We start from the raw sequence: 27,628 nt of genomic DNA, 5'->3' as shown, positions 1-27,628 counted from the left end.
AAGGCCTGCAGTGTCTTCTGCATCTCCTTCTACTAGCCATTGCAATGATGTCCTCCATCACCCAGACTGCGGAACCTTTGCACCAACTCCCCTGTCAGTTTCTCAGCATGGATAAGGCAGATACTGGACAAGTCCTTATTTGTGACAGGGCACAGCCCTTCACTCCCATCTTCCCGTACAAATGGCTCTGACACCTCTGGTTTCTAATGACCATTGTGCATTTTGTGTTTTATCAACCACCACCCTCTTACAGTCCTGTGCAGCAAGTCTATTTAAATGTGTCATATAACCATAAGAGAGGAGAACTTTGCACTGGTGCTCGCTCTCTCCCCACTTCCCTGCCCTGTACTTCCTTCCTATGCTCCATTTTCTACTCTGGCAGTTAACTGGCTAATTAGCACCTTAGCTCTCCCCAGCCCAGGCTGATCTAGCAATTAGCCATTCCTTCCCTCTCTCAGGCCCTCTCCAGGGGAACTAATTGGATTTACAGTGACCAGAGTGCTGGTTCAGCTGTTGGTTCTTAGCACTTCATCACAACAAACACAAAGATCTCTTACAGCAGAGCTATAAAAATGCCACAAACCTTAAGATAAATATCAGAATGTTTTAAAAGGAAGTTATGGGAATGCATTTATATCATCCACCTACAGCTGTGAGGTTAACAAATGCAATACTTTCATTTTCATTACTCTCTGTAATATTTTGATTTTTTATCATTGAGACCTAGAACTTATGGCCAATTTTAGCAGCTTCTATATACACATGGCTAATTAGCTTTCTCTAAATGTATTATCAGAGGACAGGCTAGAGTTTTAAGGTGATTTATCCCAGGAGAAACTGAATCCCAGATGCGAACATCCAATGAAGAAAACACAGTTGCCCCAGTGACTTTATAGCAAAACCTTTTTTTAAGTAGAATTATATATACCTTGTATATGTATACTCTCCAGTGTAGGGGCAATGGATTTTATTATTTAATTTAGTCACTATCATTTGTCCTATGTCTTAACACGAACGCTAAGTATTCACATTATTTTTTAATGAACTAATAGTGCATGTGTGTGTTTCCTCTGATCACACACACCCCACAGGGTGTATTATCCAGAGGAATCACTGCTCAAACAGCAAGGGGAGCTAATCAGAGCAAAACTGAGTCTAGGGGGCTTCAATGTTAGCGTTGACTGTGGGAATTTGCCACTTCTTTTTACTGTCTGGAACCTCAGCATGCCATCACAGTGGAAGGAAGGCTGCTGTACGTTGTGTGTGTTACTTCGCTCCCTCAGGAACAAAACTGCTGCTCTGGTTTGACATGCAGTCACAAATCCCAGATGCATTGACTGACTGCAAATGTTTGGGTCCTGTTTGTTCTAAATTTAATTTTTCTACTCCTATCACTATACTATCTGATCATCTTGCATACATAAATTATCTTCATAAAAGGCATAGACAGTGATATCCCCATTTGACAAATGGAGATCTAAGGTACAAATAAGTTATTTGCCCACAGTGACACAGAATGCCTGGGTCAGAGTCAGGACAGAACCCAGATCCCCCAACAAATGCTTTAACCCAGGGGTGGGCAAACTTTTTGGCCCGAGGGCCACATTGGGGTTGCAAAACTGTATGGAGGGCTGAGTAGGGAAGGCTGTGCCTCCCCAAACAGCCCCCTTCCACTTCCCGCCCCCTCAGAACATCCAACCCATCCAACCCCCTCTGCTCCTTGTCCCCTAACCACCCCTCCCGGGACCCCCCACCCCAACCGACCCCACCCCCTATCTAATCCCCCTGCTCCCAGTCACCTGACCCCTATCCACAGCCCTGCTCCCTGACAGGCCCCCTGGAACCCCATGCCTATCCAACCCCCCCCGTTCCCTGTCCCCTGACCGTCCGTCCCCCCTCCCGCAGAACCTCCGACCCATCCAACCACCCCCTACTCCCTGTCCCCTTACTGCCCCACGGAACCCCCCGCCCCTTATCCAACCCCCGTCCCCCTTACCATGCCGCTCAGAGCAGCATGTCTGGCAGCCGCACTGCCAGGCCGGAGCTAGACATGCTGCCGCTCTGCTCAGCAGGAGCTCACAGCCCCGCTGCCCCCGCAGCAGCGTGGCTGCAGGGAAGGGGCTGGGAGCTCAAGGGCCAGGCAGGACAATCCCGCAGGCCAGATGTGGCCCGCGGGCTGTAGTTTGCCCACCTCTGCTTTAACCACAAGATCATCCTTTTTCTCAGCTCCAACCTGAGACTGAAAGCAGTCTTCTACGAAGCATTTGTTGTAAACACAACTAAAGGATGAGACACAAATGGATGGATTTGTTTGCTGGCCCTCTAATTTGCTAAATTCCTCCTCTGGTTCCACTCAACTGCTGGAGGAAGACACCACATGGCTGACTGTGTAGTAGATGCTCTCCCTGAAGTATAATATTATCTATTTTGCAAATCCACCATTCTATTAACAATTTCAAAGGAGCTTGTGTGAGGTAAATCTATAGTTCAGAGATACATAGAGGGAAACTGAAGTTGGAGGCTTCAGAGCACAAGTACTGATCAATTGAACACACATTTTCCTAGCAGGCAGTGGGTAACTAGATTTCATTGGTATAAGCTAGGTTTCTGATCATCCCAGGTGGCAGAATTTTTCCTACAGTGGCTGAGGAATCACTCTGCCATCAAAGCTGGCCCAGAAAGAATAGAACATCTAATCATCAGTCATTAAGCTATCAGAAGAATAAAGGCTTCAGTCAAGAATCTATACGCATAAGTGTACTTTCTCTTTGGACAGTGTTCCTGAAATATCATTTATCTGATATGCAGTTTTTTAAAAGCAGGTTTACCATTAAATCTAAAAATAGAATTACAGATGTAAAGTTTCTAAAAAAAGTTCTATATTAAAAAACACTCTAAACTCAAATGATGTAACTATTGGGGAAAAATCCCAGATATGTTTCCAAGAGCAAAAGGTAAAGAAAGTAGTTCAGGGAATACATCAAACAATTTACTTTTGGACATGATTTTTTTTAAAGTGTTCAGTGGTATGTCTTCGTTATATGTATTTTCCAGGTAAAACCTTGGCAAAGATTCCAAATTTGACTTGAAATTAAAGCTTTGCTTTGTGACAAAATTTCAGCAGCATAAAACATACCTTGTAAAAATTCCCATCAATGTGTTCGTTAGTAGGAACGCACTGCTTTTAATAATTTCCAGCCCTTCAACATGATATAGTAGGATATACAAACAAACTGGCACTTGAAAAAACAGCTTTATTTATAGGGACGATTTTGTGAATAAAAACTACAGCAGCATTTTAGTCCTCTCACCTTTTCTACATGTTTGTATGGCAAAAGCATTAATTTGCTCAGTTACAAGCGTATGAATTACAATCAAGGTTCTAAAATGTAAGCAGCAGGTTTCTACCTTTCACCTTCCCCTCTCTCCTCTATTCCATCTGCAGTCCCTTAATACAAGAATCTCCAGGGCCACTCCAGCTATGATCAAGCAACAGTCCCTATAATCTATTATGATCTTTGTATGTGTTCTGGCTATTGTGAGACTGGGCCACATCAGTGGCCTGTTTAACCTGGATTCAGATGATAGTGTCTCAGAGTCTCTTACCTCTGTACAGCTATCCTGCAAGACATACTGTAAGTTACTTTTATTATTCATTAACAACATTGCACACAGCACTATACAGATATTCAGGATACATATCCCCTGATTCAGGGAGACTTCATGCAAAAAGTGACCCACTGGTAGAGGGTCAACCATATCAGGGTTGTTTTATATAAAAAAAATCTTGAAAAGTGTTATACGTTCCCACTACCAAAACAAATACCGGTTCTTTCCCACTCCCAATTGTTCTGTACATTTAGAAGCATGACAATAATTATTTCATGATCAGTTTGTTTCTCTTGGGCAGACACTTTTACTCCCACATCTATACATACACAATTCTAATCATATGGTTCACATCTGCTAGTGACTGTCTTCTGGGTTCTAATATTGAGAAGATAGGCCTTAAAAGTACCACTCAAAAGAGAAGTTGTGCCATAGCACCTATGTCCAGCTCCACTGTCTCAGACTCATTCAATTTCCAACCTGACCTGCTCAAGCACACCTTTCTCATGATCACCCCAGACAAAGACCCCCAAGGAAAGGGATGTACAACAGCCACCTCAAGGCTTCAGTAGAGGTCAGAGTGCCTACTCTGCTACGTCATGGAAAAGCAAGTCAGAAAGTCTCCATCAAAACAAGATTTCAACCGGGGGGGGGGGGGTGTTTGCAAAATCTGACAACTCCCTCCACCTTTCATCCATCCCCAGTTTTCTGACCAGCTCTGCCACTACACTTTGTCCAGGGAGGTGGCAAGTAGCAGAAGTTTCAACTACTCCCAAGCACCGCAGATACCTCCATTCCATAGTTCATGGAGCTTCGCAGGTGGTCAGCATGGCTGATTTGGAAAAGAGAAAAATCCTTAAAAAAAAAAAAAAAAAAAAAAAAAAAGTGTGTGCCCTGAATTAATCCTCCCTCTCCTACTAGATCACAATTTCTCCTTCTCCAACACATTTATGCAGTTGCTAAATCCTGTTTTTCCTCTACATCTATAAAGTCTGCCTGGTCCACTATCAAAACCCTCACACAGGCCTTAATTTTCATCTCAACTATTGCAACCTCCTTCTTTATGGAATCCCAGACTTACCCCTTCTGATCCATCCTAAATGCTCCCATTAAAGTCACTTATCTTGCTTTCTGCTCAGCCACATCCATCTCATCTTCAAACCCCTTTACTGAAGCTGCTTCTGACATCAAGCTCCACGCTCTTACCTTCCTAGCTCCTGCTTCTGTTCTCTCACCCCTTATGTTTAAATGCCAACTTCTACTGGTTCCTATGCCATCTTCCATGCTATGTGATGACCTGAGCCTCTTTTCTGATGCAATCCATTATGCCTCCCCCCTTTCTTCCTTTAAGTCCCTCCTCAAAATAGAGCTCTTCCAAAAGTCTATAAACCCTCATTTAAGAGAAAGTAGTCCAAAAATAAAGAACAACTTTGCTCACTTCTTCCATCCTTTGTCTACTTGTAAGCTGAGTCAGGGACCTTATTCTCTTTTGTCTGTAAAGCACCTACCATATCTATGAATAGCAATTACAGCAACACTGTTCTGCAAAACACTCTGGAAAACGGTTGCTGACATTTTTAGGAGGTGCCATAGCAGCAAGTATAGTCAGAATTGCACGACAGCTGGGAAAAAGAGGTAGGTCATAAGAACAATGAAAGGACATGGTGGCAATTTCTTCAGTAACATAAGAATTGTTTGGGATTGAGGGAATTAGTTTCTTTTCTGCAATACACTTCCCTTGATTTCTGATGTGAGAGCAGTCGGACTGCAACTGCTCTTCTAGCAAGAGACAATGAACAGGACTGTAGAAGCACTCCAGCAGGGGGAGTATGAGCTCAAATAAAAATAAAATACAGCCTACACTGCGCCTCTGTTGCGGAATGAGCATATCTAACTCAACAATGATGCCCAGGAGGAGGAGAAGAAACAAAAAAGGTTACAGGACAGTTAGGATATGGTTCTCCAAGAGAAAACTAAGGATACACTGAAAAAAGTGGTGTAGAGAATATTTATTGAGTTACAAAATAAAGTATGAGGGAGAACTGATTTAATGCAGTGTCTTCTCCAAGAGAATTCAGAAGAATAAGGAACTGAATACATCCTCTCTCATCCACACAAAGTAGAAGTAAGAATATCCAACAACTCAGAATGCATCTGTTTCTGTGTCAGTTGTGCATTCATAATGATCTTTGCCCGGCCAACAGCATGCAGGGATTTGTTCATGTTTGCAAAGAAAACCTTCCAGAATTAAAAGCCTAGAAACATTTTCATTTTAAAAAGAGAGAGAGAGAGAGAGAGAGAGAGAGAGCGCGCTTAGAATTTGCATTTAGCATGGAAAGATTACTACTTGACCCAAGGAGGTGGATTTTCAGGACTTGTTTAGAAATTTTTCCTGAGCTACTTAAGATCAGGATGGTAAGCCACAAGCATATTAAGGGATACTTTCATTAATACCAAATTAACTGATTGAAAACAGGTTCTGCAGTAGAATTGTCATATGCCATAGGGACATATTCTTCTATTAAATCCACACAGCTCCTGTTTAAAATATGGACTGAATTTCTCCCACGCACACCTGAAAGAAGTAAATCCAACCAGAAATATTTTATGACAGTGCATCAACTCCAGAGAATATAATTATCACAATTACAGAGCAGAAAGATTAGATGCCTTTGCATCTCATGACACCCACAGGTGTGTGATCACATTAAGATGCCCATGCTTCAGGCCAAATTTCGCTCTTCTGCTCTCTGGATTCTCGCCAGTGTAGACCCAGATGGATTTAATGAATCTAGTTGAATAATTCAAGAATTTTACTGATATTACTGAACAAGTTTTTAGCCATCCCTATCTTGTTTATTGTTTAAGTACATGCTCCAATATAAAAAAAACAAGTTTGAGAATGACTTTTCCTTCTGCATGTTTTAAACTAAACAACTGTCTTCCTCATTTTCTGAGGCTACTAGACCACAGTGAAGAGAATCATTTTTTAAAATACAAGTCAGTACACTCTCAAAGGATTCACTTAACAGGATGCCAAATGAAGTAACTTCACGAAGAGGACCAATTCATCTTCAGACCTGCAATTGTTTCAGCTAATGGAAGTTAAGATTTTTTTTAATGAATCTATATATAGTACACTGACTGAAAGAGAGAAAACAATAAGTTGTGTTGGGTACCTTTTCAAAATATCAATGCCTGTGGTATATCTGTAAAGAGAATATCAGTGAAAATGTGATTCACAGTAACTGCATTCCTAAAGGAATTCCGGTTTCATCTAGATTTTAAAAGATAATCCTGGCATTCAAAAAATAGGTGTTGGGCATTCTAGAGGCTTTTCAACTTAAGCATAATATGGTAGACCTTAACATTAAATGTGTTAGGATTATATAAGTTAGTGGATAAGGGAAATTGACATAAAGGCTACTGATATCTGATCACAGGATTTGGAGTAGGCACCTTTAAAATTATTAGACTTTTTAAACTGAGTAACAGTTTTGGTAAACTGTCTCTTTAGGGCCCCAGTCCACAAATGGTACTGACCAAATGACAAATATTCAAAGGTCAAATAAACATGTAAACAGTTGCTTGATACTGAACTATAAACTGAGTTTGGGGTAGCAAAGAGTCCTGTGGCACCTTATAGACTAACAGACGTATTGGAGCATGAGCTTTCGTGGGTGAAAACACATGCACATATATCCGACAAAGTGGGTATTCACCCACGAAAGCTCATGCTCCAATACGTCTGTTAGTCTATAAGGTGCCATAGGACTCTTTGCTGCTTTCACAGATCCAGACTAACATGGCTACCCCTCTGATACTTGAGTGTGGGGTGTTATAAAAAGAGCTACTTGATAAGTTTTGCTTTTTGTTGGTATTGTATTTATTTTAAACTCTGATTTCTAGAAAATCCTCCACCCCATACAAATCCTTTTAGATTCAGTATAGTTTGTGGTCCTTGATTGAATAACCCAACTGTAATTCAACAGAACCGCTCTACTGACATTATAAAGCTCTTGAGCAAAAACAGATTACATCAAATATAAACATAGTATAGTGACTGAAAAAGTGTACTAACACAGCATGAAAAAAGATACATGACTGCTACAAGTTGCAATGTCATTTAATCTATTAAAACAGAATTATTTAAACAAGCATATTTTAAATTGTATAGTTTCTCCGGATGTTTTCAGACAAGGTAAGCATTATAAATTAAAATTATGTCTTTGTGTTTCTTGTTAATGGATGTCTTGTACATTTGGAAATTGACTCCTATAATTACCATCTAACAGTTAAATTGCCACAATGCCCAGAGGCGTAATCAGGATCGGATTGTGCTAGGTACTGTCCAAACACAATGAAGATACAATCCGTGCCCCACAAAATTTACCATCAGAGGTCTCTATTCTGCAATCATATCTGTGACATCAGACCCTTAGATCAAAGCAGAGTCCCATTTAATTGGACAAGGATTCACCCGTAAGTGCCATTACCCAGCTGAGATCTAAGAAATTACTCATTACTTTTACAAAAAGGGGTCAGATACAAAAGCAGCCTTTAATTTTCAGAGTTATGCTATCAAAAAGATTTTTTTTTTTTTAAAGAGGAAGATTTTCACCAAGTAGGGGACTGCATATTTCAAGAGATAGGTAAGAAGACAGACCTTTCACCTCCAAGAGTCCTGACCAAATCCAACATATGACAGTAGCAGCTGAGCTGTTACCACCTGATGGAAGGTCAGTGGTCTATCAAATGAGTTGATGAAACCAATCCAGTTGTTCCAACATGGGTGTCCCCAACACAAACACACTACAGCTAGCATATTTATTGGCAGTTATAACAAGGGAACCAAGCCAGAAAGCAGTAGTGGATTGGGGAAACACAGGCAAACACTGGGTCTTTATTGAACAAGAACGTTGTGGCAGTGTAAACATGGCTAAGCAATCATGGATTAATTTTCAAAGTCATGCCCTCCAGAAATTTATACATATCCTTTACCAAAGGCTGCTCTATGGGCTTGGGATAGAACTAGAGACCTTTGCCAATGACACCTATTGCAAATAATCCAGATCTTAACCCAAGTCATAAACCAGAGACTTTTAAATGTTTAACTCATTTAGAGATAAAAAAAATCTAACTTTAACTGGCCCACTCTCCTGTGGTACTAGTACTGTCAAGTTAGCCATTATGTTTCTCAATTTTCTAGAAAAATATTTTATACAGAATGCTAATTTCAATACAAATGATGTTATCTGTTCATTCAGGAAACAAAAAAAATATAACTAATTTAGATCGATCTTTTCAGACAACTTTCCTAACAAAAGAATATCCATAGGTGACATGCCTGGAAAAGGACCTGAATATACAAATTACCCAAGAGAAATGAGGGTTTGATCCAGAAAAGAGGAGCAGCAATCTCAATCTGTAGGCACAATAAAAGAACATTTATGTAAAATACTGTTTCAATCTCACGCTAGTCAGATTAAAAAAATATACAGATTGAATGGTGATAAATGTTGGAGAAACTGTAGAGAAAGAGGTGGTTTTATGCATATATGGTGGACATGGCTAATCAGAGAGTCTTGGGATGCAATCCATAACCAAATATCACAGATTGTTGGATATATATATTACCAAATGATCCACTGGTAATCCTCCTGGGGCTTCCTACTGGAAATGATAACACAAAGGGAAACGAGGAATTAATCGCTCAATTGTTTGTAGCTGTTCGGCTATTGCTAGCTTCTCACAGGAAAAAGAAAAATAGTCCAACTGTAGAGAAATTATTCAAAAAAAAAGTCTGGGAGGTTGCGGTTATGGAAAAATTAACATACCAAGTATGTACCTGGCAAAATAAAGGACAAATAGATACTTTGATATTTGGTTACCTTTTATTCAATATTCAAAGTATATTCACCCTCAAAAAAACTCAACGTACTTGTCCAATTTTTTTGAATATTAACATTTTATAGACATGCCTGTCTGTAAAAGATGTGTAATCAAAGATTTCACAAAATTTAATGAAATCACAAGAAACAACATGATGCTCACTCTGTAGTATGGTAATATCCTGTGCACACCTTCCAGCCTGGGGATGAGGAATGCTATAACTAGGTCTACAGTGGCAGTTTCGGAGGGGGGGAGGGGAGTTTTCCCACCACTTCCACTTCTGATTCAGCTCCATAAGTGACAGTAACTTTGGTAGCTCCAGCAGTGATAATGCTCTGATGGACACTAGCATTTTTACTACTTTGTCATTTAACACTGTTTACAGCATATCTAAATGACACAGTGTTAAAACACCACGGTCTGCTGAACATTAACAGCACTATTTCTTCCAACTGTTACCACTGGCTAGGCACCCTGATGTCAGCAACAGTAGAAATTTTTTGCCTGATACAGAAAAGGTCCTGTGTGGAAGTTTACCCTGTTCTATAGGTAGAGGTCCTCACTCTCCACAGCTGCCAATCTAGTACCTTTCATAAGTACACAAATCTAGCTATTTAAAATAAAAGGGAAAGAGGATGAAGTTTGATAACCAGAAGTGAAAGAATAATAAATAATAATAAATCCTCTCTGCCCAATTCCATTACAGTAGACCCCAGTACAGCACTATTAGCACCACAATCCCAGCTGTAATAACAATTTAGGCCCTGATCCTGTACTGTGTTGGGTATGAGCAGATTCACATTGTAGTCAGTGAGGTTCCTTGCCTGCATAGCAGTCTGTCCATATGCAAGAAACTGCAGGATTAGGACCTTGGTCTCTGTGTCCATGACGAAAATAAGTTAGACTTGTCAAATCAGGACATAATGAAATTAAAACTTTATTTTTTCTTATGAATTGTCTCATTCCCCCCTCCAATAAAATGATCACCACAGAAAATACTATTTTTCTATTTACTTCTTAGTGCTAGTTTCTTAACTGAGGCAGGATATTTTATTCCATAGTTATTTTTTTAAAAGTTTTGCAGAATAAGGAAGTCAAAAGTAATACATTACAGTATATAGTTCAGATCTATTTCCTAGTATTCCTACAGAACAAGGTTGGGAGGAGGGAGGATGAACTAGAAACATGTCAAGTGCACTGTTCATAGAAAGTTATTTCTTCCATCCCTCTAACTCGGGGTTCCCAAACTGGGGGTTGGGACCCCTCAGGGAGTCATGAGGTACTTACATGGGGGGTCGTGAGCTGTCAGCCTCCACCCCAAACCCCGCTTTGCCTCCAGCATTTATAATGGTGTTAAATATATAAAAATGTGTTTTTAATTTATAGGGAGGGTCGCACTCAAAGGCTTGCTATGTGAAAGGGGTCACCGGTACAAAGGTTTGAGAACCACTGCTCTAACTCCCTAAACACACACCTATCATAAACATATTTACATTATATGTTCAAACACCAGGCTACCTATCAGACCCCGCTTCCAAAACTGCCACCATGAAGATGTACCAGCCCAGGCACATGATCCCCTCGGCTTCCCTTTGCCCATAAAATCGATGACAATGAAAATACTAAGGAGAACCCATCACCCATGCAGAAGAATGAAAGACGGATCTGCCCCAGGGCAAGTGGCTGAGCTGCACACACACACACCATGCCACCGGCCTAACGGGCCAGGGGTCCCTCGGCCAGCTCCCCAGAGCAGCATCTCTGGGGGACCGGCGCGTCCGAGGTCTGGGCGAGCCGGGGAATGGGGTGTCTCGGGGGGCTGGTCAGCGGAGGTCTCAGATAAGGAGCTCCTGCCTCAGAGAGTGCCGGGGTACCCATGCTGAGAGGGCGCCCCGCGGCTGTGTGCGCCCATGCGGGGGGCAGTTCCCACCTCGGGGCCGGGGGTTACCTGCTCTGCCAGCCCTGCAGGAGGTTGGTGTATTTGCTGAGCGCTCCCTCCAGCGTCGGCTCCCTCCTGCGGCCGCTGCCGAGCGCCGGCCCCCCTCCGCTTCCTCCCGGGCTCGCAGCTGCCGAGCCCGGGCTACTGCTGCTCCCTCCTCCGCCGCCTTCCAGCCTGCCCGCCGCTGGCCGGCCCGGCGGCCCGCGGCCCATGGAGGAGGGAGACGAGCCCGCCGACGTGGGGCGGCTGCTGCTCCGGCTGCTGCTGTTGCTGCCTCCATCCCCGCTGCTGCCTCCCTGCGCCGCCGCCACCTTCTCCATGGAGCCCGCGGGGCAGGATCCGAGCCCGCCCGGCTGCGGCGAGTTCCCGGGAAATGCCTGACTCACGCGCGGAGCAGGAGTGGCCGGACCAGTGGGGGGAGCCGCCGATCCCGCCCCCTCCGCCGGTTACTAGAGCAAGTTGGGGCGGCGGCCGCAGAACCGCCCCCAGCCTGGAGAGACGCAGGAATCGCCGCCCTGCTGGCACTCGCTCGGGAGGCTGCTGGTCCGGCCTGGAAGAGTCTGAGCCAGGCCTGAGAGAAAGCACAGCACGCGGAGCGAGAGCCAGGGAGGAGTGCACAGCACGGTGTTTAATACACAGTAGCAGTACACAACACACATACACACCACGTTACAGCCAGGGGGGAGAGCACAACTCGGTGTGTAACACACAGTACCACACAACACACACCATACACATTGTGTTACAGCCAGGAAGGAATGCACAGCACAGTGTGTAACACAAACCACCACCAGTGAGGAGAGCACAACACAGTGTGTAACACACCACATCCATATACACTGCATACCATCCAGAGAGGAGTGCACAACATGCAGTGTTTCACACAGCAGCACTACCCACCACCATACACACATGACAGCCAGTGAGAGGAGTGCACAACACAGTGTGTAACACAGCACTTTGCAACACACAGAGTACCTACCACAACACATATACAGTATGTAACACATATAGAAGAATGCACAACACACACACACATAAGCCATCTCCAAGCATTCAAGAACCATGAGTCAAATATTGTAAATCTACCCATAATCATGAGATTGGCTTAAAATCATGGGGTGTTTTAATTATAAATTGGAGGGGTTCTTTGGCTTTTGGTTTCCGAGCTTATAGGATGCACTTAGGTCATCTTTTCAAGCTTGTCTACACAACCATGAGGGCTAGAAACTTTTTATTTAAAAAGAAATGAGAGCTGAGATTCTCTGTCTTTTTGTTCTATATTTGTACAGCACCTAGCACACTGGGGACCTGGTCCATGACCGGGGTTCCTAGGTGCTATGATAATACAAATAATAGATAATAATCATGCAGTCTCTTCATTTCAACAGCAGGGACTTGAAGAGAAAAAAAACCCACAAGGTGAGACAATCAAATCACCAGAGCTGGCAACATTGCAGAGGCAAGCTAACCACAACACACATGCTGTGTGCACAGCTATCAATGCATAACACAGAGAGAGTAGTGCTCTACTTCAACACAAAGTGTATAACAAAGGTACCCAGCACTGAGTATATAGCACATGAAACAAGTGATAAACCTGCAGTGAGAGAGGCCTTGTGTTTCAGGTACAGGAGCTCTGAGTACAACTCATAGACTCATAGACTCATAGACTTTAGGTCAGAAGGGACAAATATGGTCATCTAGTCTGACCCCCCGCATGATGCAGGCCACAAAAGCTGACCCCCCCACTTTCCCTTAACTCTGCTGTTGAAGTCTCCAGATCGTGATCTAAAGACTTCAAGTCGCAGAGAATTTTCCAGCTTGCGACCCCTGCCCTATGCTGCGGAGGAAGGCGAAAAACCTCCAGGGCCACTGCCAATCTACCCTGGAGGAAAATTCCTTCCCGACCCCAAATATGGCGATCAGCAGAACCCCGAGCATACAGGCAAGATTCTCTAGCCAGACCCTCATTTTACCAGCGATGGCCGTTATTGCCTAATTGATTAGAATCCCGTAATCACATCAAACCATTCCCTCCATAAACTTATCTAGCCTAATCTTGAAGCCAGAGAGGTCTTTCGCCCCCACCGTTTCCCTCGGAAGGCTGTTCCAAAATTTCACCCCTCTGATGGTTAGAAACCTTCGTCTAATTTCAAGCCTAAATTTCCCCACGGCCAGTTTATATCCATTCGTTCTCGTGTCCACATTAGCACTGAGCTGAAATAATTCCTCTCCCTCCCTGGTATTTATCCCTTTGATATATTTAAAGAGAGCAATCATATCCCCCCTCAGCCTTCTTTTGTTTAGGCTAAACAAATCAAGCTCCTCTAGTCTCCTTTCATAGGAAAGGTTTTCCATTCCTCGGATCATCCTAGTTGCCCTTCTCTGTACCCGTTCCAGTTTCAGTTCATCCCTTTTAAACATAGGAGACCAGAACTGCACACAGTACTCCAAGTGAGGTCTCACCAGCGCCTTGTATAACGGAAGCAGCACCTCCCTGTCCCTACTAGAAATACCTCGCCTTATGCATCCCAAGATCGCATTAGCTTTTTTCACAGCCACGTCGCATTGCCGACTCATAGTCATCCTGCGATCAACCAGGACTCCGAGGTCCTTCTCCTCCTCAGTCACTTCTAACCTATGCGTCCCTAGCTTATAACTGAAATTCTTATTAGTCATCCCTAAATGCATCACCTTACACTTCTCACTATTAAATCTCATCCTATTACTAATACTCCAATTTACAAGGTCATCCAAGTCTCCCTGCAGAATATCCCGATCCTTCTCCGAGTTGGCAATGCCTCCCAACTTTGTGTCATCCGCAAACTTTATCAGCCCACTCCTACATTCGGTTCCGAGGTCAGTAACGAATAGATTAAATAAAATCGGACCCAGAACCGAACCTTGAGGAACCCCACTGGTGACCTCCCTCCAATCTGACAGTTCACCTTTCAGTACTACCCGCTGCAGTCTCCCCTTTAACCAGTTCCTTATCCACCTCTGGATTTTCCTATCGATCCCCATCTTATCCAATTTAACCAATAATTCCTCATGCGGAACCGTATCAAACGCTTTACTAAAATCGAGGTATATTAGATCCACCGCATTTCCTTTATCTAGAAGGTCTGTTACTTTCTCAAAGAAGGAGATCAGGTTGGTTTGGCACGACCTGCCTTTTGTAAACCCATGTTGTAATTTGTCCCAATTGCCATTCACCTCAAGGTCCTTAACTACTTTCTCCTTCAAAATTTTTTCCAAGACCTTACATACTACAGAAGTTAAACTAACAGGCCTGTAGTTACCCGGGTCACTTTTTTTCCCCTTCTTGAAAATAGGAACCACATTAGCTATTCTCCAGTCCAACGGTACCACCCCCGAGTTTACAGATTCATTAAAAATTGTCGCCAAGGGGCTCGCAATTTCTCGCGCCAGTTCCTTCAATATTCTAGGATGAAGATCATCCGGTCCGCCCGATTTAGTCCCGTTTAGCTGGTCAAGTTTGGCCTCCACCTCTGATACTGTAATGTCTATCCCCCCTCCTCTATTCCCCTCTGTCCTACTCCCTCTATTCCTAAACCCTTCATTAGCCTTATTAAAGACCGAAGCAAAATATTCATTTAGATATTGTGCCATGCCTAGATTATTCTTAATTTCCACTCCATCCACATTCATCAGCGGTCCCACTTCCTCTTTCTTTGTTTTCTTCCTATTTATATGGCTATAAAACCTCTTACTGTTGGATTTAATTCCCCTTGCAAGGTCCAACTCTACACGGCTTTTGGCCTTTCTCACCGCATCCCTACATGCTCTAAACTCACTAAGGTAGGTTTCCTTGCTGATCCCTCCCTTCTTCCATTCTCTGTACGCTTTATGTTTTTTCTTAATCGCCCCTTTGAGACTCCCGCTCATCCAGCTAGGTCTAAATCTCCTGCCCACTAATCGTTTTCCCTTTCTCGGGATACAGGCCTCAGACATCTCATGCAACTTCTGCTTGAAATAATCCCAGGCTTCATCTGCCTTTAGATCCCTAAGTATGTTAGCCCAATCCACTTCCCTAAGTAGTTGCCTTAATTTATTAAAGTTGGCCTTTTTGAAATTGTACACCTTAGTTACAGTATCATTTCTGTTAATCCTTCCATTTACTTTAAACCGAATTAGCTCATGGTCACTCGAGCCAAGGTTGTCCCCTACAACCATTTCTTCAACGAGGTCCTCACTACTCACCAGCTCTAAATCTAAAATGGCATCCCCCCTCGTCGGTTCAGTTACTACTTGATGAAGGAATTCATCTGCTAGCACGTCTAAGAACATCTGAGCCCTATTATTGTTACTAGCATTTGTTACCCAATCTATATCTGGGAAGTTAAAGTCCCCCATGATGACACAGTTCTTATCAGTTTTTACTTCCCTAAAAACATTAAGTAGTTCTCTGTCCGCCTCCAGGCTAGATCCCGGCGGTCTATAGCACACCCCAAGCACTATCTCGGGGGAGGCTCTAGTAGTTCTTTTATGCAGTGTAATTATTGCCCATACAGACTCCGTCTTATCCATTCCATCACTTATTATTTCTTTACATTTTAGCTCATTATTGACATATAACGCCACTCCCCCACCTTTACCTTTTTTCCGGTCATTCCTAAACAGCACATACCCTTCCATACCTGTACTCCAGTCATGACTACCGTTCCACCACGTTTCGGTTATTCCTACGATATCAGGTTTCATTTCTTGGACCAGGAGCTCCAATTCCTCCATTTTGTTACCTAGGCTTCTCGCATTGGTGTATAAACATCTTACCGTATGCTGTCTATCCTTCCTCCCATTAGTCATGCAATTTGGAACGGACCCCATGCTGTCCATTTGCCCCCTCTTTCTTATGTCCAATTCCCTACCCCTACCTATGTCTGTGCTTATCTCCTCCCTCTCCTTTTCAGTGTTGGACTCTGGCGTGGAGATTAACTGAACATCTCCCAACCGTCTCCCCCAAGTTCCTAGTTTAAAGCCCTTTTGATGAGATGAGCCAGCCTCCCTCCCAGAAGTCTATTTCCCTCCCTACTCAGGTGAAGTCCATCCCGCGAGAATAGCTGTCTGTCCCCGAAAGCCTCCCAGTGGCCATACATCCCAAAGCCCTCCTTATAGCACCACTCCCTTAGCCAGCTATTTATTCTCACAATTCTGTCAGCCCTTTGCTGTCCTTCTCTAGGAACAGGCAGAATCCCACTAAAGATAATCTGAGCCTCCACTTCCTTAAGAGTCTTCCCCAGCCTGGCATAATCTCCCTTAATTCTCTCTAGCGAGAACCTAGCCGTGTCGTTCGTTCCTATGTGAAGGATGATCAAAGGGTTCTTACCTGCTCCTTTTAGGATCCTTTTCAACCGCAGGTCCACATCCCTTATCTTAGCGCCCGGCAGACAGCACACCCTTCTGTTTTCAGGGTCTGCTCTGGTCACAGGCCTGTCCAACCTCCTCAGCAAGGAGTCTCCAATCACATAAACCTGCCTTTGCCTGGTGACAGTACTCTGTACAAATCTATCCCCTGTTCCCTGTAGTCGTACCTCTTGTGTCTCTCTATTTTCCCTTATAGTCCCCCTAGTGCCATCCTCTATCCTACTGGGGCCCGGTATTGGTGCTGTCTCCATCAACTCCTGCCCTCTCTCTATTGGACTAGCCGCTCTTCTCTTCTTCCTCTGCCTCCCACCATCAGTTACCACCTGCTGCCTCTCTTCCTCGTTATCCAAACACTCAAACCTGTTCCTGAGTTCTATTCCCCCCTCACTAGCCCTCCTTTTGTCACAGACTCCCTGTGTGATCTTGGGCAAAGTACTTAATCTCCCAGTTCTCCATTGTAAAATGGGGATGGTAATACTTCCCTATCTCTTAGGTGTTGTGAAGATACATTCATTAATAAATCTGAGCCACTCAGATGCTACAACAATGGGGAACATATAAGTATCTAGACATATCAGATACAAAGGAGTGTGGAAAAACAATAGAGTGTACATATCATCATGGAAAGTCTGGGCCAGTTCTGAGAGGCTGCAGAACCCGTGGTTGCAGGAGGCCCCCACAGGCAGACATGGTGCTAGAGTTCTGTGCTGGCTTATTCACTCCTCTTGCAGGCATCATGTAAAGAGTGAGTGGGTAAACTGAGCTTGGGCTGTGCCTTAAATTATGGAGCTGAAGATTGCTTACCTCCTAGGCTCTGGCCCTGTGCAGATTAAAACTGTCTGGCACTGAAGAAATCTCCTGACAGCTGAATGAGACACATGGGAGCAAGTGGTAGTGGGGAAGGAAGATATTTTACATTTGAGTTGGTGGGCAGTAGAGAGGGACAACTATGCTTCCCTTGCTGGCTACCAGTTGCCTCACCAGCTGCCATGATTGAGGTCATCCCCCTGTCCACTTATTCTGTTCCATACTGTGGGTTCTTCCAGGTCCACGTCCTCCTAGCCACTTCATGCTGCTTTTAACTGAGGGCTTCATCATAGAAATGTAGGGCTGAAAAGGAACTTGAGAAGTCATCAAGTACAGCTCCTTTCGTTGAGCAGGACCATCGGCCCCCTTCAGGCAACTTCATATTGCCTCTAACTAGATCTTCTTCCTGGGCCCCCTTCTTCTCCTTATCACTTCTTCTGTCCCCAACTTGGATCTTCTATGGGGTCCTTTCACCAGGTGACTGCTTCTTTATTTCCATGTCCTTACATTCCCCACAGCCAACCAATCCCTCCACCTCAGTCAGCTTTCTCGGTACTCCCAGTCAACCTATCCTCATTAATAGAAGTTGTATGTACTTTTATAAAGTAAATGAAACAATAGTATCCAATTTCAGTAATAAGCAGGAGTGGGACAAATAATTATACAGGGCAACCCAATTGAGGGGATATGCAGGGCTCCCAGATGTGTTTAAATAGCTTAAGTACTTATTTGCACCTATTAAACATAGTTTCTGAGCACCTCACAATCTTGTTAATGTATTTATCCTTACAACACCTCTTTGAGGTAAGTAAGTACTATTATCCCTGCTTTACAGATGGGGAACTGCGGTACAGAGAGACTAAACGACTTGCCCAAGGTCACACAGGAAGTCTGTGGCACAGCAGGGAATTGAACCCAAGTATCCCAAGCTAGTGCCCCAACCATTGCATCAGTCTTCCTCTCTGCTTGAAACAGCCATGCACAGAATTCACAATAGACAGAATGTATATAGCTAATACACTACATGCACACACAAACATAGACACTCTAAAGTAATGTAAATATTCACACACAATGCATAAATTATCACAACATAGGGTATATATTAATACTGACACAGAACGTATAGAGTCACCCACCCAGGGCATAGATTTATGCACAAACAGTGGAAAGCAATGTAACCCAGGAGAAGAATCACCCCTCTCTGTGATTAATTTGTTTATTAGTAAGGATTGTGTGAATATTTGTGTTAACCTATACATTTAGTGTTATTTTACTCTACATTCTCATTTTGCTTTAAACCAACACATTCTGTGTTAACCTATACATACATATAGTGTGTAACTTTGTACTCTTTGTATGTTACTCGACACACTGTATGAGTATTCATGTATACTCTGTGATCATGTATGCACTGTCTGTGAATATTTAACACAGAACATACCAAGTTTAAAAAACACGAAGAATGTATTTTAGTAAAATAATATACAGTGAATCAATTACAACAGAGTATATAGCTTAATACAAATATTCACACACAGTGCCTACATTCTCGGGGAGGGATACACAGAGAGGGGCAGATCCTCCTATCACAACAATTGACACTGAAGTAAATGTAAATTTACTCTAATGGGAAGTTATGCCAGCAATGTTGGTTGTATTCAGGCCCCTGTTTAGTGCTCCAAATGGTATTGTCAGGCCTTGTTTAAGATATGACTGTCTACACTGCAGCTGGAAGGTGTGATTCCAAGCACAGCTAGGCAGACTCACAGTAGCTCAGCTCAAGCTAGCAGACTGAGGGCTAGTCTACACTGACAACGCTAAAGCGGCGCTGCCGCGGCAGTGCTTTAACGTGCCTTGTGTGGTCGCAGCACAGTCCCAGCACTCTAAAAAAAACCACCTCCACGAGGGGCATAGCTACCAGTGCTGGGAGCACAACTCCCAACGCTGGTGCACTGTCTACACTGGCACTTTACAGCGCTGAAACTTGCTGCGCTCAGGGGGGTGTTTTTTCACACCCCTGAGCAAGAAAGTTGCAGCGCTGTAAATTGCCAGTGTAGACAAGCCTTCAAACTAACACTGTGGACATTGCAGCACTAGTGATGGCTCGGGTTAGCCACCTGAGCTCAGACCAAGGGGATTGGGCGGCGTTGGACTTGGGCAGCTAGTCCAACCCAGTGCCACAATGGTCCACATTGATATTTTTAGTGCAGTAGCTCAAGATGAGCTAGCATGAGTGGATCAACAGTTTGCCTCTTGCCTCATTGTTCTGTTTTGCTTATTTGCTTTTCCAGCCAAATTCCTCATCTTCTTTTGCAAGCCATAAAGCTGGGTTCACAAACTTTTTCTAGTTTAGCGAGTAAGAATGCCAACAAAACATTCGAAAGAACATGGGGAGGCAATCGCTTACTGGATGGAACTTGAAGAACAGCTGGAAAGGGATTGCACAATTGACAAAGATATGCAAACCTGCTGTCAGATACTATGGTACAATATTTTGCATCATCTCCTGGATATTTTGCTATACTTAAGTGAGAGATTCAGACAAGAAATTAGTCCTTGTAATGATGATTTTGGGGCGGCGGCATTGGGGGGTTCCTTGAATTGCTTGCAAGGTATGATATTGTGTTGTGAGATCATGTGGAAGCTATTAGGGCTGATACCATAAAGGTGACATACTTATCAACCTGAATTCAAAGTGAATTTATCAGTAGGATTGCAAGAAAAATACAACAGACTATTTTTGACCTGGTTAGGAAAGCTAAATATTTCTGCATTGTGTTTGAGTGCACTCCAGACCTCTCCTGACTGGAACAAAATGTCTCAAGTGTCAAAGTATGGTTGAGGTTTCAAAAGATGGAAAGGTTTTTGAGAGCTTTATAGATTTCATTGATATTCACACTGGCACAGCTTCCCTATGTCGGAGCAGGTAGGCCAATTGAGCATAGGTGCCAAGTGGTGGGTGTTGAGCACCCACCGGCAACCCCCCTTCAGCTCCCCTCTTCCCCCCAGTGCCTCCCACCCACCAGCAGGCCCCACCAATCAGCGCTTCCCCCTCTCTCCCCACGCCTACAGCCCGCCACAATCAGCTGTTTCACGGTGTTCAGGAGGCTCAGAGCGAGGACGTGGCATGCTCGGAGAGGGGGTGGAATGGTGTGGGAAGAGGTGGGGTGGGGGCAGGGGCTTGGGAGAAGGGATGGGGGGCAGGAAGAGGCAGAGCACGGGCAGGGCCTTGGAGGATGGGATGGAGTGGTTTTGGGGTCTGGGGCAGAGCCAGAGTCAAGCACTCCCCCGGCACATTGGAAAGTCAGGGCCTGTGGAATTGAGCCAATTAAAGCAGGCAGGGCTAAATCTGGGATTGATTGGAGCAGGCTGTGTCTGGGGAGAGGAGACACAGAGGCATGGAACTAACTCCTGTAGTGGGTCTCTGAAGCAAGGGGCCAGGTGCGCAGGAACACAGCTCTGGTGCCTGTGTTCCAGAAAGGTAGTAGAGCTGGCTGGGACTCGGGAACTGCAAGAAGCAGAATCTCCAGAGATTCCTGGGAGGGGACAGGGAGGCTGTGAAACCCTAAAACAAAGGGTGGGCTAAGGCACAGGTGTTTTTTTTTTGTTTTTTTGTTTTTTGTTAAAACAAAAAAATAAACCTTCTTAAAGGAGACTGCTACCGCCCCGGGCCCTTTAAATCACTGCCTGAGCCCTGCTGCCGGAGCCATGGGGTAGCTCCGACACAACCTAAGTTTTACATGTAGACCAGGCCTCAGTCTGGACAAGGCCAAGACATCTCAGATGCAGATAGAAGAATGATTTAAAGGGCCCGGGGCGGTAGCAGCGGCCGGAGCCCCGGACGCTTTAAATCGCCACCCAAGCCACGATGCCGGAGCCCTAGTGTAGCAGCAGCAGCGGGGCTTGGGCGGCAATTTAAAGGGCTCCGGCCGCCGCTACCACCCCGGACCCTTTAAATCTCCACCAGCTCCGGGAGTGGGGCTTGGGCGGTGATTTAAAGGGCCCAGGGCAGTAGCAGCGGCGGAGCCCCAGGATCTTTAAATTGCTGCCCGAGCCCTGCTGCCGGAGCCCTGGGGTAGCGGCGGCAGGGCTCTAAAGGGCCCAAGGCTCTCAATTTAAAGGGCCCAGGGCTCTAAAGGCCCCGCCTCTTCTGGTTGAGGCCACACCCCTCCAGTTGAGGCCCCACCCCCTGCTCAGGACTCCAGAGTACCGGTAAGTCCTTTAAGTTACTTTCACCCCTGGGTGGCTGTCTGCTCTTGAATTCACTGTTTCAGTTGGTCTGACCTAAACAGTCTGACCTCTAGAGAGTGTTGAAAAGCACATTGTCCACACAGGGATAAATTCAAACTCAAAACTCTATTGAGTCTAACTGATTTACATGCATTTACACCTGAATCCAATCTTCTGGCTTTTCCTAAGCAGTTGCTATGGGCTAATCACTTGTTTGTTTATTTACGTATTTATTTTGGAGAGCTGAGTCGTTCCTGTCTAACTTGTCAAGTTTCAATGTTTATTACATATATTGCATGATATTTTAAATGAAAGTAAATGTACTTAGCTGTGCACATACTTCATAAATAAAATATGTATACATATGCAATGTTATACCTCACTTGAAAAAAAAATTGTTCATCTCAGAAATATTTTTCTCATATTGTAATTACATACAGATGGTGAGTATAATGACACAGCATGTTACCTGGTGGCTCAGACTTTGATCTCATGCTTTACCACCACCAATTTGTATAATTGTTAAGCAATAAGCCAATATATATTATTGTCTAAGAATACTAATAGAACCAGATTCTGATACCCTTACTCAGAGTGAGTAACATCTTAGGGTTTGTCTAAACTTAAAACACTGCAGCAGCAGCATTCCAGCGAAGACACTACTTATGCCAACAGGAGGGGTTCTGTTGGGGGAGGTGAAGTACCTACGCCAAGAGGTGGTAGCTAGGTCGACAAGAGAATTTTGTCAACCTAGTGCCGTCTACACCAGGTCAGTTCAACTGCATCGCTCAGGGGTTGAATTTTTCATTCCCGTGAACAAGGTAGTTGTACAGACCCTGTTTCCTAGTATAGATCAGGCCTTAGTCCACAATGACTTCAAAGATGGCCCACAATGAATTCACTATAAAAAAAAAATCAAGAAATGATGATCTTAAAGATGAAGCACAAAGTATGAGCATAGTGATACATCTACAAGAAATAGGTGTTTCACCCCAGAGACTTGATAAAAGGTTGAGTGTGTCTGAAATTGTTTCTGTAGCTGTGGCACCTCTTAATCATAATTAATCAAACATTAATAAATCATAATATTCAGTCATTCTTGCATAAATAACAGTTTTAAATGTTAAATGTGTACTAGCTGTTTCCTACTCTTCCAAAAGCTAATGGTACGCTGTGGTCCTAGTCACCAGTTGGGAATAGACAATCAGCCATGGCCAAGTTAGTTTTCTGTGCCTTTCTTCAGGACTCTGTTTTTTATCTTCCCACACATGAAAAAAAAGGTGTGCAAAAAGTAACAAACAATAATCTGCTTAGAGCAGGGGCAGGCAAACTTTTTGGCCTGAGGGCCGCATCCGGTTTCCAAAATTGTATGGAGAGCCAGTTAGGGGAGGCTGTGCCTCCCCAAACAGCCAGGTGTGGCCCGGCTCTGCCCCCATCCGCCCCCCCGATGACCCCCTCCTGGGACTCCTGCCCCATCCAACCCCCCCGTTCCCTGTCCCCTGACAGCCCCCAGACCCCCCCGCCACCCCATCCAACCACCCTGTTCCCTGTCCCCTGACTGCCCCCTGCTGCCCCATCCAACCCCCACTCCGGCCCCCATTCAACCTCCCTGTTCCCCACCCTCTGACTGCCCCAACCCCTAGCCACACCCCCGACCAGGGCCAGATTAACTTTTTGTGGGCCTGGATCCAAACATTTGTGGGCCCCCCGGGTAATGATTGTAAAAGGGGCCGGGGGCAAAAGCACAGTGGGGCAGGAGCTAGGGTTGGTCCCTGGAGCAAGGGAGGTGCCAGAGGTAAACTGCAAGCGCAGCAGGACTGGGGAGGGGGTAAACAGGATCTGCCCCTGCCCGCATAGAGCGGGTACCTACCTTCTCCCTGGTTCTAGCCCATTCTCTTCGTCTCTCTCTGCACTGAGCTGCCCCTCCTCCAGTGTTACAAAGTGGGAACGTTCTTAATATTTTCTCTGAATACTGTGTGGGTGCCTCAGTTTTCCCTATGCATTTCTTAAATATCTAGGTGGTGGGATAAGGCTGTGTGATTGTTGCAGAGCCCTAGAGGGCAGGTGTGATGCTGTCTGCACAGAGAATGGCTGTCTCCTGGCAACTGATGGCCTGGGCCCCTCTCCTGCAAGGTGCTAACTGAAGGTGTTGGAGAACAAAGAGATCAGGTGGCCTCCTGGCCCGGGGAAAGAGACAAAGGACAGAGGAGGGGCTGGAGGGGGTTGTAGTTTGGAGCTGGCTGGGGAAACAGAGGGAGGCCCAGCACTGGTGTCTGGGCTCCCTACCCAACAAGACGGACCTGACTGAAGGGTCCTGTTTTCCATACCTACAAGGTCTGCTTTGACTGTGTTCCTGTTGTCTAATAAACCTTCTGTTTTACTGGCTGGCTGAGAGTCACGGTGAATTGCAGGAAGTGGGGGGTGCAGGACCCTGACTTCTCCACACTCTGTGACATCCAGCAGCAGCAGGACAAGTTCTCTTCCACCTCTGGGGTGGGTGTTGGGAGTGGGAGGAGCGGAGGGTAATGTGGTTACTCCTATAACTGGACTTTTAGTTTCCAGTTAGCACTGCTAAGTGGACACCCAGGTCCCATTTTCTACTGGAGTTTCCAGTCTAAAACTGGATACCTGGCAACAGGGTGCCAGAAAAGCCTGAGGAGGGGCAAGCAATCATTTTTAAAAGTGAGAGGACTAAGCCTTAAGCGGTGGGAAGTAAGGGGTGGGTGGGCTAGGGAGTGGAGAGGAGCTAATGGGCAGGGCCATGTCTGCTGTACTGCCCAGGCAGGTTGGAGACTGTGGGGATCAGTCGACACAGTATCCCTATCCCAGGTGACATGACAGCCAGTGGTGGATTTAGAGTTAGTGGGGACCCCCGGCCCTGTGCTCAGCTTCATTTTTGGGGCCCCTCCTTGGGACCCAGCCAAGAAAAAGAACATTCTCTCTTATCTCCCCCCGCCCCCATTTTTCATTCTTTTTTTCTTCATCCTCCTCCTATAAGTAATAGCAAGTAAATGAAAATAAAGTGAGGTACCTTGATTGTTTTTGTAGTCTAACTTATTTTTCCACAGACCACTTGAAAATCGCAGAGGGTCTCAATGGACCACTTAATGATCTTTCCAAATATTGTAAAAAAACATTGGGGTGCGGGGGCTGGCCAGGAGCTAGGGTGAAGGAGGGGGCTCAGGATTGGGGCAGGAGGTGGGGGTGTGGAGCGCTTACCTGGGGCAGCTCCTGTTTGGTGCAAGGGGTGCAGGTGGGAATGCAGGGGGTGCAGGAGCTCCCATTTTGTGCTCAGGATGGAGGTGGGGATGTGGGGGGGGAGTTCAGGAGTCAGGGCATGGGGGGGCTGGGGATGTGGGGGGGAGTTCAGGAGTCAGGGCAGGGGGCTGGGAGTGTGTGAGGGGGTGCAGGGGTCAGGGTGGGCAGAGGTCCGGGGGTGTGGGCTGGGGTCATGAGGGTGCTCACGGCAGGGGGCTAGAGGGTGTATGCCCGGATTCCAGCCCCTTCCCCAAGGCCCCGCCCCCGCCTCTTCTCCTCCTCCTCCCGAGAGCAGCGAGCGTGTTGAGGCTCCGCTCCTCCTCCTCCCTCCTGCCGGCAAATAGCTGATCCAGCTGATCGGCGGCAGGGAGCAGGGGGAGGGAACATAGCACGCTGGGGAAAGAGGCGGGGGAGGAGCTTGGCTGCTGGCAGAGCCTGCCCTGCTGCAACAGGAGCCGGCAGCACTAAGCTTCTGCTCCCATGGTAGGGGGGAGGAGGGCATGGAGAAGAGCGGGCTGAGCCAGGGCCCCTTTGGACCATGGCCCCAGTGGCACCATGGTAAATCTGGTACTGCCCTGCTGACCACCACCTCGGACTCTCCTGCCCTCTATCCAACCCTCCTAGCTCCCTGCCCTCTTACCGCGCTGCCTGGAGCACCGGTGGCTGGCAGCGCTCCAACCGTGCCACCCAGAGCACCAGGACAGGCAGCAGTGCCGCCCGGCTTGAGCCAGCCACGCCACCGCACAGCACAGAGCACCGGGTCAGGCCGTGGCTCTGCAGCTGCGCTGCCCCAGAAGCTCACAGCCCCACCACCTAGAACATTGCGCTGGCAGCGCAGTGAACTGAGGCTGCGGGGGAGGGGGAACAGCAGAGGAGGGGCCAGGGATGAGCCTCCCCAGCCAGGAGCTCAGGGGCCGGGCAGGAGGGTCCCGCAGGCCGATTATGTCCCACTGGCCGGAGTTTGCCCACCTCTGGATTAGAGGGTCTGGGGTCCCCTGGCCTGTGGTAGCTAGCAGGTAGGGCCCTCTCTCACTCCACAGGAGGGCTCTCTGGAGTCTGCCTGCAGCCTCCTACTCTGATCCTCTCCCACCCCTGCTTTTTCCCCTTTATATTGTCCAGCTGAGAAGGGCACCAAACACGTGGTGCTGATGAACTGCGTCAGTGGCTTCCCAGCACCTGCCTGCTGGACTTCTCTCTGGAGCAGATTCAGCTGCTCCCTACTCCTCAACCACTGGGCTATTAAAGAGGCAGGTTGCCCTGTTACACTAACGTTAAAATGAAATGCAAAATCCTTAAAACAAATCCTGACATTTGTATTATCTGCTTACCGCAGATAAACAAATGTAAACCTTTAATAAATTCAGTACAGTAGTGTCATATGCTTATCCATTCAGTTTTTAATTTCAGCTATCAGTAGCAAAGCCATTGTAAAATTACATATGTGCGTAAATGTCCAAAACTTTACTTTAAAATGTCTGATCTCTATAATTGCTCCAAGCCAAGACTGGCAAATTTCCGTTTGCAGAACTTTACACAGAATGACTGCTGTACAGCCAAATTATAGTGAAAATGCTGGCAGGTGCTTACACAATATTTTTAAATATAAAGAACCCCTCCCTAATATGAGTTGTGTGTATTGATGAGTATTCCAGATAAACAGAGCATTCAGCACATTAATTAATTAGCTAAAGTTCTGGGTTCTTTCTCCAGTAGTTTGCAGATCCCAAACAGACTACAGATCACCAGCTTCTGTTCAGTGCAGGGGTGAAAGTAACTTAAAGGACTTACAGGTGTGCAGGGTGGCTGGGGTCGTGAAGGTGGGGGGGTGGCTCCCCGGAAGGGGCGGGGCCTCGGGAGGACGGGGAGGGGCTGGGATCCCCCTTCAGCACTGCCCAGCCCACACTGCCTCGGGCTCCGGCGGCGATTTAAAGGGCCCAGGGCTCCGGCCGCTGCTGGGAGCCCCAGGCCCTTTTAAATTGCCAGTCCCTGGGGCAGCTGCCCCTTTTGCCTCCCCCCCCATCAGTGGCCCTGCCTTTACAGTTGGCTGTGTACCGGCGGCCACTTTCTTACCGGTACACCGGACCGGACTGGCTTACTTTCACCTCTGGTTCAGTGTGACACCTCAGCACAAAATTTACTGACTTTACAGCTGCCACTGAAGATCGCTAGAGCTGGAAGCCCATAAAAGCATGGTAAGTTCATATCTAGGGCTTTTGATTTTAACCTATAAACACTAATAACACCCCCAATAAAAAAATCAGTGTTTATCCAGAAAACACTAGAATGGTTACTTGTATCTAAGGCCTTGTCTAGAAAGAGCAATAATGTGGACTACAGAGGTGTGATTTCTAAAGCACGCTAACATGTTGCACATTAATTGATCTGTGTAGACCCTGCTGGTGCACACTAGTTTGAAACAGTACTACGTTAAAGTGCACTAGGGAACATTACAAGGAGATTACTCATTACAGTCTACATCACTCATTACAGTCTGTACAA

The 27,628-nt window shown here is 45.7% G+C and overlaps 1 protein-coding gene across 1 annotated transcript in view; it reads right to left on the bottom strand.

The window, feature by feature from the left end:
• The window catches only part of OSBPL10 (oxysterol binding protein like 10), a 170,024-nt gene extending 158,241 nt beyond the window's left edge, over window positions 1-11,783 (bottom strand). The window contains exon 1 of the mRNA XM_026649361.2: window positions 11,450-11,783. Coding sequence (XP_026505146.1) covers window positions 11,450-11,760 — 311 coding nt within the window. The 5' untranslated portion in view covers window positions 11,761-11,783. The remainder of the gene's footprint in view (window positions 1-11,449) is intronic.
• Window positions 11,784-27,628: the final 15,845 nt, after the last annotated feature.

This window comes from Terrapene carolina, unplaced genomic scaffold (genome assembly GCF_002925995.2).
Source record: "Terrapene carolina triunguis isolate 2854851 unplaced genomic scaffold, T_m_triunguis-2.0 Scaffold84, whole genome shotgun sequence".
Lineage (NCBI taxonomy): Eukaryota > Metazoa > Chordata > Testudines > Emydidae > Terrapene > Terrapene triunguis.
This window is presented reverse-complemented; position numbering and strand designations above follow the sequence as displayed.